At 45.2% G+C, this 15,390-nt stretch overlaps 1 protein-coding gene across 2 annotated transcripts in view; it reads right to left on the bottom strand.

Annotated features, from left to right (window-relative positions):
• DNER (delta/notch like EGF repeat containing) overlaps nt 1-15,390 on the bottom strand; it is a 254,119-nt gene that overhangs the window by 53,769 nt on the left and 184,960 nt on the right. For both annotated transcript variants that reach the window (XM_036236759.1, XM_036236760.1), the window contains exon 8: nt 6,667-6,891. In XM_036236759.1, the coding sequence (XP_036092652.1) occupies nt 6,667-6,891 (225 nt within the window). The remainder of the gene's footprint in view (nt 1-6,666; nt 6,892-15,390) is intronic.

Raw genomic sequence — 15,390 nt, 5'->3', positions numbered from 1 at the left:
AAGGCACAGAAACCCCTTATAGTTAAAGGCCAGCTCATTAACACTTTCATACATATGGATCAGCCGTTTAAAGCGAGGTTAAAAAGGCAGCCATGCGAACCGATTTTTAATGTCAGGACTCTCATAAAAACTCCACCTGCCGCACCAGCAAGTGCCCTTCACTCATTACCGACGTCCTTCCTCCCGTTGCATTAATCCCTCGGGTCACCAACTTAAACAAGGTGAATATCATAAGTGTCCCCAAAATTAGATTAGACACAAAACGGAGACGAAAGATGGTCATGGAGGCGGCTGCGATCACCATTAGGACAGGTCCTCCGGCGTCCGGCGGTTGGGGCAGTCTGCCTCAGCTCCCTGGCTGGCCCACGCTGCCACTCCTCGCGCCCTGGCCACTGTCCCCTGCTCCTCCCCACCTCCCCACCACTAACGTCCACAGTGCCAGCCTCTCCCAGGGACCATCCCAAATCAGTGACACCTCCTCCAGCCTCTTCTGCTGCTGCTTCTAGCTCCCGGCTCAGTGCAAGAACTCGCCGACTCTCCCCTATTTCTCATTTCCTTCCCTCCCCTCGCCCCGTCTATGTTCACAGTTCTCTGGCACCCACATACCAGGAGCTCCACACTCACTTCCCTGGTTCCCGCCTCTTTACTCAGCTCTGGTCTCGAGTAACGACGACCTAATGGCACACCCACTCGGTTGGCCTGCTGTACCCCAAAACCCTAAGAGGCTCCTTTCAGACTCTTCCTCGTTTCTCAGAGGCACCCAAGTTAAAGACTTAGTGACCCCTTTCACCTCATTCTCACCTTAGTTTCCTGCTTTCAGCTGACAACCAAACTCTGAAGATTCCACGCCTCAAACAGATTTTAGGTCCAGCCTTTTAACCCCACTTACCGGATGTTCAAACCCTCGCTGACGCTGGCCTGAGCTTCCCAATTCCTTGACTGTGATATCCAATTCCGTCAGAATAATCTTTCTAAAACACAGATCAGTTCACATACACCACTAATGCAACACGTTTCCTAGTCTTCATTTTCCAAACTCCTTATTGTCCAGATGCTCCCCATTCTGCCCCAGTGAGCATTTCAGCCTCACTACCTAGTCGTGAATCTAGTGCATCTTCTCCTGTAGACACCTGGACCTCCTGTTCTCCCAAATCCCCTCCAACCAAACCCCCACCCAGGCTTTTGTTCCACGATGCCCTTGCCTCACATATAAATCCAAACAATATTTCGGCATCTAACTTGTTGGAAATTCCAATGGAACTATTATTATCATGAAAATCCAATCAGTTACGACCCTCAATAATTTGAGCATTTTCATCAACTAAGGACTGTCAATGTTCTCCAAAGGCCACCAGGATCTCACCTGTTGTAGAACAAGTTGGGTTTATTACTCATTGCAGTGAGGGAGAATTCATACCTCAGTGAATCATGGGATGTCTCACTAAGAGAGTGTTAGAGGGGATTTATAGGGTATAAACTCTGGTTGGGTGATTTTGGGGTGATTTGGGGAGGGATTCACTCTAGAGTGAAGGTCAGAGAGCAGGAACAATTCCATGCTTGAGAATCTCAATAAGCCTTATCTCTAGAGAGGGCAGGCCAGAGGAAGGCCAGAACTGTAATTGGTAAAGATACATCTGACCCTCAATTTATTAGCAAGAGAAGAGAGTGTGTCATTATTTTGAGGGTCACATGGTGACTTTGCTTTTATCTGTACTTAGACAAAATTATGAAATGGTCTTGTTTGTCTTACTCTATCATGACCTATGAATGACCGTGTCCGACGCTGGTATTTTATGAGATTGTTTACATCCCAGGCCCCAGCCAGCTCCTAACAACTCCACGGCCTACCTGTAAGTATCCAACAGGCTCCCAGGGGCTGGGGGCTTCTCTTCTCTCTCTCTCAGTTCTTAGCCTCATCACGACCTCAGTGGAAAGATCTAAACATTTTCTTAGGTAGAGTACAGATCATAAAGTGTTGCTACAGCTGCGGCTAGGTAGACAGGATTCTATCTGGGATCACGATGGTGAGGGCAGACGTCATATTTCGGGATGTAGCAAAGGAAGAGCATGCTAACAGGATGTGGGGAAAGGAGACAATACATTTCATACAAGCTACTGTGCTCAAGGATAATGTGATGAGCACATCGGACCCGTCCTGGAGCACGTTAAACGCCGGAATTATCTTCATCCTAGTAAACATGATAAAGCTTTCTGGTTACTAAAAGATGAAAGTTGTCTTCTGTACTTATCCAAGAAATGCAATTAGGCGTTCATTAGCAAGCTGAATGTCTTCACATCTTTGCAGGTGTACTTTTTTCTTTATAGCTGTTGAATTGCTTTTAAAATCCTGTCCATTAAGTCTTCTCTTAGATTCGGTTTCCAGCAGATACCATCAGAGTGCTGATACCAGTGAGTCTGAGTTTAACAGAAAGAAGAGATACCAGCTGTGTCTTTTAGGCCACACGGACCAGAAATGCAGCCCACATATAGGACATATGTAAAAGAAAGGAAAGAAAGAAAGAATGGAAGGAAGGAAGGAAGGAAGGAAGGAAGGAAGGAAGGAAGGAAGGAAGGAAGGAAGACAGTATCCAAAATTCTTATAAATATAATTTCCTTTTAAAAATATTTCATTTGGAAGAAGTCTAGACTTTTCTTTCACAGTCTGGATGAGCCAAATTGCGTCACCGGCCTGACGGTGGAGAAGAGTCGGCATACGTACATGGTTGGCAACGCGGCCCAGGTCTAGCCTGTGACAACCGAGGAACACCTAAGCTTATTTGTGATAAGGAAACACTGGTATTTGTATTTTCACATAAAAATCTCCTAATGCCTTATACTGTACACTCCTTTAATATAATAGTAACTTCAGGTACGTTCCAGCATGGCGAGTTAATCCCCTTCCACCAACAAGATTTGAGTAATAACTCGAGCATGTTAGGCAGAGGCCACGATCGGTGAACTCCGGGAAACCACCTCCCTTCTTACCGCGGACTTATTCTGGGATTGACACAATGGATGCCACCATTATATCAGGAACGCATGAAAGCCCTGGCTCTCACCTACAAGGGGAGGGCATGATGTCCCCAGCCACGCCGCGCACTGTGGCACACTGTTGCCCACGATTTTTGTGGGGCTCCAAGTTCTCACTCTCTCCAGTCTGCGGGAGATTTCGATGTGCAGTTTTTTTAGGGGACATGTGGCCTACTGCTTAACACCGTCACGGAAAGAGAACATTTCAGCACTTGCTCGGTGCTGACGTTTTATTATCTGATATTAAAATCCCATTAGAAATCTCTAACCTGATAAGCTAAAAATGCGGTTTGAAAATAAAGCACCTGGCAAATCTGATTTGCAGTCATCCCAGTGGCATTTTGTCAGCCGGGAACCAATTATCAACCTGACATGATTTCAATTTGCTGCCATTTTAGAGAGTGGGATCCGTTTGCTCTCCGTGAAGGTGATCATGCTTGCTCTTCTTCAGCGAGACACCCAATTTCACCTATTCTCATGAGATTCTTCTATTATGCAAACTAGCGGTAAAGCAATTACGCGCTCCAGAAGATTAAGAGTAGAAATTTCGTATTCAGCGAATTGTCATTTTCACCTCTTAAAATGCAAATTCTCACCAGATGTTAAGATGCCTTTTCTATTTCACACAATGTCACCTAATGATCTGAGGAAGCAACCCCTCTGAAGGCAGTTCCATCTCCCAAGCTCAAGGAGAGAGCGGCAACACAACTCCGAGACCCTTCTCTGAGGGCCTGCCTAATAAACAAAGGTGACGTGGACTGGAATCGTTGTCTCTTCAGGCTTTTCAAGGCCGCTGAGAGGCTGGACATTGGCTATTACCAAGCCAAATGCTTCAGATGGAGGTGAATGATGTTTGAGCAGAGAACAGCAGGAGAGAAAAATTGAAGCTTACGCGGGAGCTAAAATCTGCATGGATGGCAAGGAAGGGGCCTTACTTAGGACGCCCGGCCAGGAAACGGGCTACCTGCCTCCCACGCGACAGAGGGACAGGCCAACAACGCGTCTCGGATCTAGTCTGTGGTTCCAGCTGCAGGCGAATGGACAAGCACCTGAGCCATTATTCATGAAAATAGAAACTGAGGCCCGGAAGTGTCCTGTAGATCTCCCATGGTGACAGTCAATCAGTGGGGATCTCATAGATGAGTCCCCTTGTGCCGCCCTTGGCTACGCAGCCCAGCACAGAGAGAGACACCTGAGAAGAATACTTCCTACTCAGAACCATGTCGGCCTCCTCGCGCACGTTGAAAAACTCTCTTCGATATTATTAAGTAACACCTTAATGATACTAAAGCGTATGAAGCAACGTTTATCTTTCAATAACTACATTCTATCTAAAGCTTAAAAAATAAACCAACGAAATATAAGGGAAAACATGCTATGACTAAGAAGTCAGAGCCAAAGGAGAGACCAAAGCTCGCTGCTTTCCGGTCTGGTAATATTCGCTGCTTCTCCCAATGGGGCTGCAGCAGAACTGGCGGGAGGCAGGTGATGAGGCTCCAAGAAGCTGCTGACTCCACGATCTGGCTTCAGGTCGCTGCCGAGGGAAGGGAACCATGTGTTAGGAACCCAGGGCGGAGTGCTGGGGGCAGCAGCGTGCCCGTGGGTCATGACGTGAGACTCGGTTCTCCCAGAACAACAGCAGCTCATTTAGTTTGCGAACTCTGGGGTCTCAGCGCCCCAGGTGCCCAGCGGCAGCGGAGCTGCAGCTCACAACCTCCTTCCTCCAGGCGTGCCCACCTCCAAGGCGCATGCGCTGCAGGGCACGGCGCTGCCGGTCCCATCTCCGCCCGTAGGTCTCACAGGGAAGGATGGGTGAACCCCGGACGTCTCCTGACGTCATGTGCACACATGGAGAAACGTCACCTCAAAGTTTATTTAAAAAACCAAAAATGTTACCGTGATAAGTAACGTCATATGTCAACTCGGTCAAGCCACAGCACCCAAATATTTGGTCAAACGCTAGTCCGGACGTTGCTGTGAAGGTATTTTTTTCAGATGACATTAACGTTTTAATCAGTAGACTTTGGGTAAAGTGATTATGCTCGAAAAGGTGGGTGGGCCTCATCTAATCAGTTGAAAGCCTTAAGAGCAAAGACTGAGGCTTCCCAAAGAAGGAGGAATTCAGGCGCAAAGCCATAATGCAGAAACCCTTCCTGAGTGTCTGGCCTGCCAGTTTGCACTACAGATTTTGAACTTGCCAGTTCTCTGCATGATCTAATCCATACATATATATTCCATCCCATGATTGCTGAGAAAACCAGAGAGTCGAAAGTCCAAATGAAAGGGGCTTTTTAATGCCCTTCAATGCTTAGTTGCATTTCCCACTAACTCCTTATTTGATTCGCGAGTATGAGATGTGCCCCTTGAACGTTCTGGGGCAATGGAACCAGGGCACTTGGGTTGGAACCTGGGTTCAGCCCCCCATTGCGGGTGTGGCCACAGGCACGTGACTGGATCAAGTACGAGGTATTTCATGCCTCACTGTGAATGTGGCTCAACAACATCTACCTTGGGAGGGAGAAGAGGCACTAAAAGCACCAGAGATGTGCAGCACGGAGTTTAAAACCTAGAAGGATTAACACCCGCCAAATGGCGGCTTGGAGCTATTATCGTTATACAAAAATTACTAATAAAACACTTCCACTACCCCCAAGAGGGAAAGCGACACATCCAAGGGTCATTAACGTAATGCTTTAAAGGCCAGGCAAGAGATAGTGTGGGTGACAGCTGGAATTCAGAGGAAGGAAAGCTGATTAAGCCCCAGGAGGAGGGGCGTGCAGGTGACGCAGGGTGACACAGGGGAGCAGGCATCCGTGACCCGGGCCCCGCACGAGCACAACCAGGAGTCAAGCAAGACCAGGGACCCGGCCAGCGACGGGCCAGCGACACGTGCTGGGAACGCTGTAAAGAGCAAGCTCGTGCGAGGATGCAGAAGCGGGCGGAACGGAAGCGAGAGGAGCGAAGGAGCGTCCAGGTGCGGGCCTTTCGGACCACACGCGGTGGGGTGGGGGGCGGGGCGGGGGGTGGGGCGGCGCTGTGCAGACTAATTCGGACTAGTAACCACTCCGACTTCCGAATATCAGAACTTACACGATGAAAAACAGTAGTAAAACGCAGAAGACATTTGGAAAACAAATGGCAGAACTTTTCAACGTTTACCGAGAGAGTCACAGGTCCTATAACATCCTGCACAGAGTCAGAATTTTAAGAGATGATAAAACTCTGAACGGATCGCATTCTGTTTCTTACGTGCATTAAAATGGAACAACATATTCTACTAACCTAAGAATGCAATATAGCCAAAGCTGTGGAATGAGCTTAAGTAAATTGTTAACACACACACACACACACACAATTAAGCTGTTCTAAGATTAGGTCTGTTTTTGATTTCCTTCATTTCGCTTACTTGTATTTTCTTATTTTTCTACAATGATGGTGAACTGCTCCTGAAAAGGGTATTTTCGAAACTCTGCCAAGAGTCAGCCTAAAGAGAAAGTGTGTCATAGATGAGTGGAGATCACTTAACGTTAACAAGTAAACGCATCCAGAGGACCAACATTTGCGCAGATGCAAAAGAAGAGTTGAAGTCTCGGGGGTTGGGCGATGGAAGGATTGGCAGCGGTGGCCGGTACCAACCTGGGTCACAGAGGCATTTGTAGCTGGTGCCCACGCTGCGGCAGGTCCCGTGAGCGCAGGGGCTCAGGGCGCAGAAGTCAACCAGCTGCGCACAGGTGGGCCCCGTGAAGCCGGCGCTGCAGCCGCAGCTGAAGCGCACGCCGTCCGCAAAGCAGGTCGCGTTGTTCTGGCACGGCGACGAGGCGCACGGGTCCACCTTCTCTTCGCAGGTGGAGCCGAAGTACCCTGCCGGGAAACACAGACAGGGGAGGGGTAAGAAAACTAAGCCGTGTGGAGCCGTAATAACTCATAACCCAGGTCCGCGATTCTTTCCTCCACAGTGGATTGATTAGCCGATTCATGCATTTAGAATTTCCAAACATGTACCACCCAACTAGGTGGATGAGGCACGTTTTCTTAGTTGTGGTAACCAGGGGATTCAAATATTAATCCTTTTTTTTTTAATGTAAAAAAATATGTAATATTTTCGTGCTTCCTTTTTTTAAATGTAAAACATATGACTTAGATATATAGACATACTGGGACATGAATAGATTTATATGCATACAGGTGTATAAGTGTGTGTGAGTACAGAATAGAAAGATGCCAAAAATGAATTAATGGTGACTACCTTTTGGGGTTGAGGTCAGTGGAGAGCTTTCACCTCTTACTTTATACGCATTGCTAGGGAAAGACATTCCTTACTTTGCTTCAATAGATAAAGATATGATCCTGATTTTAAAAAAAAATTAAACTCATATAAAATAGTAAACGATAAAAAAATCTTTCTCCCACCCTTATTCCTTTGTCCCCCATTCCCTCTCTAGAAGCAGCCGCTATTGGCGGTTTCTTGAATACAGACTTTTGTTTAAAACTTGTTTATTATGATAGGTAACCAACGGCGGTATATCCGTGCATGAGGATACTACGCAGCAAGGGAAAAGGACTGTGTTCTGACTCATGCCGTGACAAACAAACGTCGAAAAATGATGCTAGGTGAAAGAAGCCAGCTACAAAACAATACATATTGCATAATTCCACTTATAAGAAATGTCCAGGAAAAGCAAATCTGTAGATACACAAAGTAAATCAGTGGTTGCCTGGGGTTGGATGAGAAGAAGGATTGACTTCAAGTGGCCATGAGTCCTTGGGGGTCGATATGGAATGTCTGATATTGGATTGTGGTGATGGCTGTACAACTCTGTGTATTTACCAAAATGCATTGATTGACCTGTGCTCTTAAAATGAATGAAATTTATAATATGTAAATTAGACCCCGATAAGGGTTTAAAATATTTTTTATTCTAAATGTTTATCGCATAGGTGATTTTTATTTGGTTTTGTGTGTGTGTTTCAGCATTTCTCAATTTAAAAAATGACATATACATATGTATGTGGGTCTGTAGGTCTGTGTGTCCACGTAGGTATTTAACGATCCATTCTTCTTTTAATATTTGAAGAGCAGTTAGAAAATCAAATGAAAACTATTCAAATTTTAAAAATGGAAGTTAAATAATTTTACTCATATACAGTTTTTATTCCAATAATATAGTTCATCGTTCTTATCTAAATTTAAGTTTTTATTTACTCAACTCCTAGAAATACGGGCAGATTTGTTGTTATCGTTAAGGACATAGTGAGTATATAAAACAAACAAAAATAGTTCCCAGACAGAACTAACTGAAGCATCATTCATAAATGGGCATAATCAACTTAGTGTTTTCCTGTACAGAAATAGAAAATTCAAAAAATCCAGTGCTATTCAACATTTCATAAAGTTTCTGGTAGTTTTTAAATTTTAGAAATCATACTAAAAATGCACCACACAATCAGTCTTAATAACACTTGAATTCTCTAAAGAGTCCCTTCACGGCCTAAAGTGGAATATAATTCTCTCCTTCATGAGACGTATTCCATTTTACTCTGACTGAAAAGGAGGTACTTAAACAGAACATTATTACCATATGACAAACGGAGTGACCAAGGCAAGTCCCGTCCTCTCTTATCTTCTACCGCCTCACCCCAGAAACAAGTTTGAAATTATTTCCTTCATAAAGTTGCTGTGAATTCTAAAAGGATATAAATCAAAATTTCTAGAATGGTTCCCAACCCAATGCGGAATGAATGAATGAATGAATCAATGGTAATAATAACAGAAATAGCTGACATACACTGGGGGCCAATGTACTCTTGACAGTTCTAAGCCTTTATGTACCTTATTTCTTTTAACTGCACTGTCATTGTAAGAGCTAAGAACTATTAGCCCTGCTTCACGAATGAGAAAACGGAGACACAGAAATGTGGAGCAGCCCGTTCGCGTCTGCAGAGCTAGGAGATGGCAGCTGGGATGCAAAGCCCAAGGTCTAACCGCTATACGCACAGAAGAGAAGCAAAAGTCGGACCAACTAAGATGTTATGATATGTAAACATAGCCAGGACTTATGTTTCTACTCTGTTTGTATCTTAAAGAAAGAAAGAAAAGAAATGGAGACTTGTCAATTAAGCCAAAATAAAAGCAAAAAACAAATGTTAGAAAAGCAGTCACTTCAGATTAGTGTTGATTCACTCGGTTACAAATATTAATAATCCACATATTAACATTCCAAGTAGAAAGGAAGATGGATAGACATGCGCGGGATGCGAAGGGGTGTGACTGTGGGGAGAGCCGATGTGTCAATCAGGCCAAGAGGAGAGCGTGGAAAGTGAACGTGAATGAGGGCACCGGTCAGAGGCCAGACCACGACAGCTCTTCCTCCCACACTAAGGAGCTTGTGTTTCATTCTTGGCTACTGAGAATCATCTATTTGTGACTTTTTTTATATATTTATATGTATGCCCAATTGTAAGCAATGTAGAAAGTGAATTAGGGGATGCTGAGACTAGAAGCAGGAAACCAGGTGTTTACTAGAGTAACTGAGGTGAGAAGTTAAGAGAAGCAACCTGTGGCGATAGGGAGAAAAAATGCGAGAGATTGGTCAATGATTTTATAAGTTACACTGTCAGTCAAGGGACCAATTAGATGGCGGAAGAATGAAACAAGAGGAAAGAGCCTGGGGACGTGATGTAAGGGAAGTCAGAAATGTAAATCTCAGCAGAGTCGGGCAGATCGTGTTGATTAGGAAAGAGGACCAGCCGTAAGACAATAGGGACTGTGGCAAACTGGATAATGCATGTCCCTTCCAAAAGGATGTGGCCGCCGCTGACCTGCAGCCAACTGCTGCCATTTGGGGCCAGTTATCAACTCTTCTGAATTTTCGAGAAATATCTGAAATCCATATTCTAATTGGAACCCTTCCTATTTTAAAATGTCGATAAGTCATTTCTCTGGTAAAGAAAACATGTCCGTGGGCCCTGAATATGTGTGACTCACTGATAAGCACAGGCTGTGGATCCAAAGGGTATGGGTGTGAATATCATTTCTGCCCACTAACCTGCGGGGCCTCGGGAGAGTACCTACTCGCCCCGGTCTTCTCTTCCTGCATCCATCAAACGGGGACAGTAATGCCTACAACGTAAAGTTTTCATGAAGCTTAAATGCGAAAGTCTATGGCAAGCACTTGACCCAGTTACTGGCAAAGAGTGAAGTGCTCGCTAAGCAGCAGCTATAATTATAATGTGATTACCAGGTTTCTACATTGAGGTACAATGTGGACAACGCTATCACCAATTGCAATGGAAAACACGGGAGGAGATTTCCAGAGGAGGATTACAAGTTCCCCTTTGTGCGCATTGAGTTGGGGGTTTTGGGGGATTCAATAGTCGGCTGATCTAGTGCTTGGGGGAAAAGGTATGAGGTTATGGACTGGAAGTCATAAGCTAACACACAGGAATTGAATTCACACATATAGATGCCAACGCTTGAGGCAACTGACCAGAGTGACAAGAAATGTCAAGGCTGCAACTCTGGACAGCTGCAACATTTCAGGAGCATAAGGAAAGAGAGGCAGCAGAGAGCACATCTCACGGAGGGACCCGTTGTCTGTGGTCTGCAGCTCCCCGTGGGTTTCTCTCTTGTGGCCCCTGCCACACACCACCAGGCTCCTCTGTTACCGGTCTCTGATTTCCTCAAGACCAGGGAACATAGCTCATCTGTCTCTGCAATCCCTGTTGCCCGGCACAGAGCCTGGAAACTGATAGACAAATGAGAGACAGATGGATAGACGGGCAGATGGACAGCTGGACATATGGACAGATGGAGAGATGGACGAATGGATAAATTTTAAGAAAGAAATCGGGAGAGAGAGGTGTCCCTGAAAATAAAAAAGAGAATGTCAGTAGGGGAGTTGTCATAAAATGTCACTGAACCCTGCCTAGAAGCCACATGAAGAGGTCCAGGCTGGCCTGCTAACAGATGAGAGCCTGCACAGAGCAACGCAAACCAGCCCAGCAGAGGCCATCCTACACCAGCCACCAATCGACCTGGCCAGTGGCCGGCCAGCTGAGTCCAGAACAAATTACCGATCCACAAGGATCATGAGCTAAATTAATGATGGTTATTCTAACTACTAAGTTTGGGGTGGTTTGTCATGTGGCAAACGCTAACTGATACAATGCAATAGGAGACACAGGACTGTACCTAACTGGGAATGCAGGCCAGGGGGGATGCTTTTGTTTGGCTCTGCTTTATGGAAAAGGCTTTAAAGAGTTATTAATTATATGCCATAAGAAAATGTAACTAAAGAGGTGATTGATAAATGTTCGTTGAATTGACTAACAAGAGTTCACTGCTGTTAACTCAGGAATCCTTTATTTTATTATGAAAATTTCCCTTTTCTTGCCAATTCAAGAAAATATAAGACCAAGGTGAGAATGCAAATGATATTTTATATTTTCAGAGAACACTCGTATACCTCATGTTTAAAAAAAAAAAATGGCCTTTGAACCCAAAAGTTTTTGCAAAAGAAAGGGTTTATGGAGCCATACGCCAGCCAGATAAAGGACCAGGTCCTGGGGCGAGCCGTCTAACCTGCCGGCCATAGGGCGAGAGGGAGAAGACAAACACGTCTCCTGTCCTGGGATTGATGGGGCGCTTTGTGAGTTAGGGTAAGAACCATGGAAGTTACTTCAAAAGAATTTACATCGGCCACAGATGAGGGAGGCCGTGAAAAGGTGACATGCAGCTAGCACTGGGGCAGGTGCATAGTCTGTGAGGAAGATGCGTTTGCTGCTTTACGACTCGTCGTGAGCAACAGTCCAGAAAGCGCATTCGACTGGTCAATCGGTACTGATCTCGTAAGGTAAACGTTTTTGAAAACGCCTCTTGCAGAACATGCAAACAAAATTAATTACGGCAGCAAAGGCAAGAGGATTGAAAAACGAAATCTAACATTCGGGTTCGACTATCTTCGTGGACACATTCAAACTCCAAAACGTGAAGAGCTCAATATAGGAGAACCAATGGGATACCTTTCTGTGGAACACTGTAATATAAGTAATAAAAATAATAATACTAGTGTTTCTGAAACAAAAGATTAATACATTAACCATACTGAAGGAATAATATGTATTCCTAACTGGAAGCTAATGAGCAGATGTATTTGAATCTATAATCTCACATGAAGGGTAGAAAATGAAAAACTGTTTGATAATGTTAACGGAAAGATGCAGAGAGAATAACGAAGATAATGGTATTTCTTGTTTGGAATAGTTTATTTCAAGTCGTCCGAACCCCATACGATGGACATCAGTAAATATTGGAAAGAGAACACAACAGCTCGAGAGAGAAACTCGAACACATGGAAACAATGCCAGCAGTCACGAGACTTTAAGAAACTCGTTCCAATAAGGGGAAGTTTAGAAAAGGATGAAAGATTAAAGAATTAAAATGGAAAATAAACAAAACAGAACTACAAAAGAACTCTACTAAGGAATGTAGAGCTAATGCAAAAACTATAATTTACTTAGTTGACTGTTGTTCCAAGTTTTGTATCTGAACCAATATTTATATGAATGTGCCCGCTGAGCATTTATTCTGTAAATAAAAGAGGAATCAACACCCTTGAGATATATACACATTATGGAAATCGGATATTTAAGACCAAAAGAAAACATTTCTGGAAGAGTTTAAATTGCAAGACAATGAAGTCATTTTCTCCAGAAAGCGATATAGATGCCAAAAGCTTCCACGGGATTAGTAAGGGGAGATGTGGAAGAAAATGACAGTGGCATTTTTCTGCTGACCACGTGAAGGCTGTTCACACAGAAGAAACGATGCGTGCAGGCACTTGCCTCGTGATTTCCGTCTTGGAAAGTGGTTCAAGTCAGAGTCGGAAGCCGCACCTGGGCTGCTTCCTCTCCCGCGAGCCCCGCCTCTAACCCATCAGTGGGTACTAATAGATTCTGTCTGCAAAACTGCTTGGTGACTTCAGACACCTCATTCCACCTCCACCGCCACCATCCTAGCCAAAGCCACAGTTCTTTCTCCCTTCACCTGTGGCCATCGTTTCCTCCAATGAGAGTCCCTGTTCCGCTTTACCCCTGTAACCAACAGCCCAAACAGCATTGAGAATATTTTCTTAAAATGTAAACATTATCATCACTTCTAATTGCTCTTAGAATAAAATCTGACCTCCCGTCCATGAGCAACGAATCCTGGGGGCTTTGACTTGGCCGACCACTCTGACCTCGCTTTTTCTAGGAACCGGTCCCATGGGCCTCCATTCGGTTCCCAGAAATGACAAGCCGTTCCCTGCTGGGGAGGTCCTGCTCCTACCTGCTCACGCAGGTGGCTGCTCCTTATGTTTTAATTCTCAGCTTCGGCGTCAGACAGGCCTTCCCTGATCACCCTCGCTTATTCTGTATCCCAGGACCCTGCTCACTACCTTCACGGCACTTTCCTAAATTTGTAATGACACAGTTGTATACTGGTTTACCTGTCTATACCTGTCTCCCACACCCAACAAGACTGTAGGCTTCCTGGAGAAGGAGCCATGTTGGTTCCTCTCGCCTTGAGCCTCAGTACCCAGCAGAGTAGCCACTCAGTAACTGTTTGTGGAATAAGTGGACAGATGAATGAAGGAATGAGTGATGGAGGATATATCCTAATGGATTTGTTACACAGTAGGATAGTTAGTAAAAGCGGAATGGTAAATATGCCATTGGTTTTGGGAGTTACAATGAGGGAATATGGAAAGGATGAATATTAGTCACTAGCTGTTTTGATTATAGGTAGATAAATGAATAATCGCTGAATCAAGACAAGGGTAGAAAATTTAATTTATCCACGTGCCTTGATGAGTAGCAAAGGGATGCAAAGAGAAGGCAGAATTTTGACTCTCAAAGAGCTTATTCTTTAACAGAAGAGGCCAGAAGGACATGTCTGCGACGACGAGAAAGCAACTTGAGACCATTTTTTTCTTCCCGCAAACGCTTAGGGAGTGATCCCAGCATGGCGCGAGGTTGGGAGGGAGGGCTGGCCAGGCTGTCAGCGTGGGATCGGTGTGTGTGTGGCACAGGCTCCAAGGGCAGCAGTGATTCCGGAGAAGGAAGGACTATTCACAGCGTGGCACAGGCCAGGACAACACCGGGGAGCTGGGTCCTGCCCCAGACCTCAGAGGAATCCCGAGATGTGAGCGCGAGACAAGGAAGAGAAACCATATTCGAATCAGAGACGAGGTTTTGGCCGAGGCTTATGGAACACTTAATTGGGACCACATTTACTCTGCTTCTAAGAAAGCAGACAGTTATGCAAGATAAAGAGGCGAGAGGAGAAGGGGGAATATCTAGGAAAAGCAATTACAAAACCATCAGACGAAAAAGACCCGAGACAATTACATTTAAAATGCGACTTTTAATGTTTAAGAAAATCCATTCGAGAGAGCAAAAAACCACCTCGAGGACTTTTCCTTGAGCAGAACAAAAAGACGAATTTAGATCTAAGACAGGAAAATGAAAAATAACTAGGAAATAGAAGAATATTAAATCGACTTTTTCCCAGTTTATACCAAATAGATAAAAGTCGGAAGACATAAAACTTATTTAAAACAGATGAATCATATGAGCAAAAAAAAAAAAAAAATGATGATTAACAATGAAAATTTAGACGGTTAGTCAGAAAGTTCTGTCGTTTCCTTTGGAATTTCATTTATCTAACTTATACTAATCGAGACCAAGCATGTAGCAGGCAGACGACCTCACATCTTAGTGAGGAAAACACCACAGAAAGGTAAGTAAATAAATATCACCAACCAGTGCTACCGAAGCAGGTAACAGAGAATAATGGGGCCTGTCTCGAACGGTGCAGTCAGGGAGCCCTAAGGGACATAACGAGAGGGCCACGGCCAGGGCTGGAGGACGAAGGTTTCCAGCCAAGGGACTGGCAGGAGCACTGTGCCCCGAGGAGCATTCGGAAGTGAATGGCGCCCCCTGGAGGACAATTCCCAAGCTGGTCTCGTGTTTGAAGAAAAGCAAGAGAAGCCGGTGGCTGGAAGGGGGGGAAGCAGAGAATGGTAACGAGAGCGGTAGGAGAGGGAGCCCGGGGTGTGTCGGCCCCGGAACGCACTTGGCGGGCAGTCGCCCAACGTTTGAGAGGCGGGGAGCGAAAGTGTGGGACCTACATTTCGTTAGGATCACTTGGGCTGTGGTGTGGACAATAGACCATAGGGCACAAGAGGGAAAGGGAAAGGGAAGGTCAGGAAGCTCCACACTGCGGAAGCCCAGCTAGGACTGCGGCCGGGACGGCCACGAGGCCGGGGGCCCGGGAAGCCACCCCTCCCAGCCCCTGCTGCGGACGACAGCCAAATGTAT

This window comes from Rousettus aegyptiacus, unplaced genomic scaffold (genome assembly GCF_014176215.1).
Source record: "Rousettus aegyptiacus isolate mRouAeg1 unplaced genomic scaffold, mRouAeg1.p scaffold_m13_p_2, whole genome shotgun sequence".
NCBI lineage: Eukaryota > Metazoa > Chordata > Mammalia > Chiroptera > Pteropodidae > Rousettus > Rousettus aegyptiacus.
Note: the sequence above shows the minus strand (reverse complement) of the source record. Positions and strands in the feature narration are given on the sequence as shown.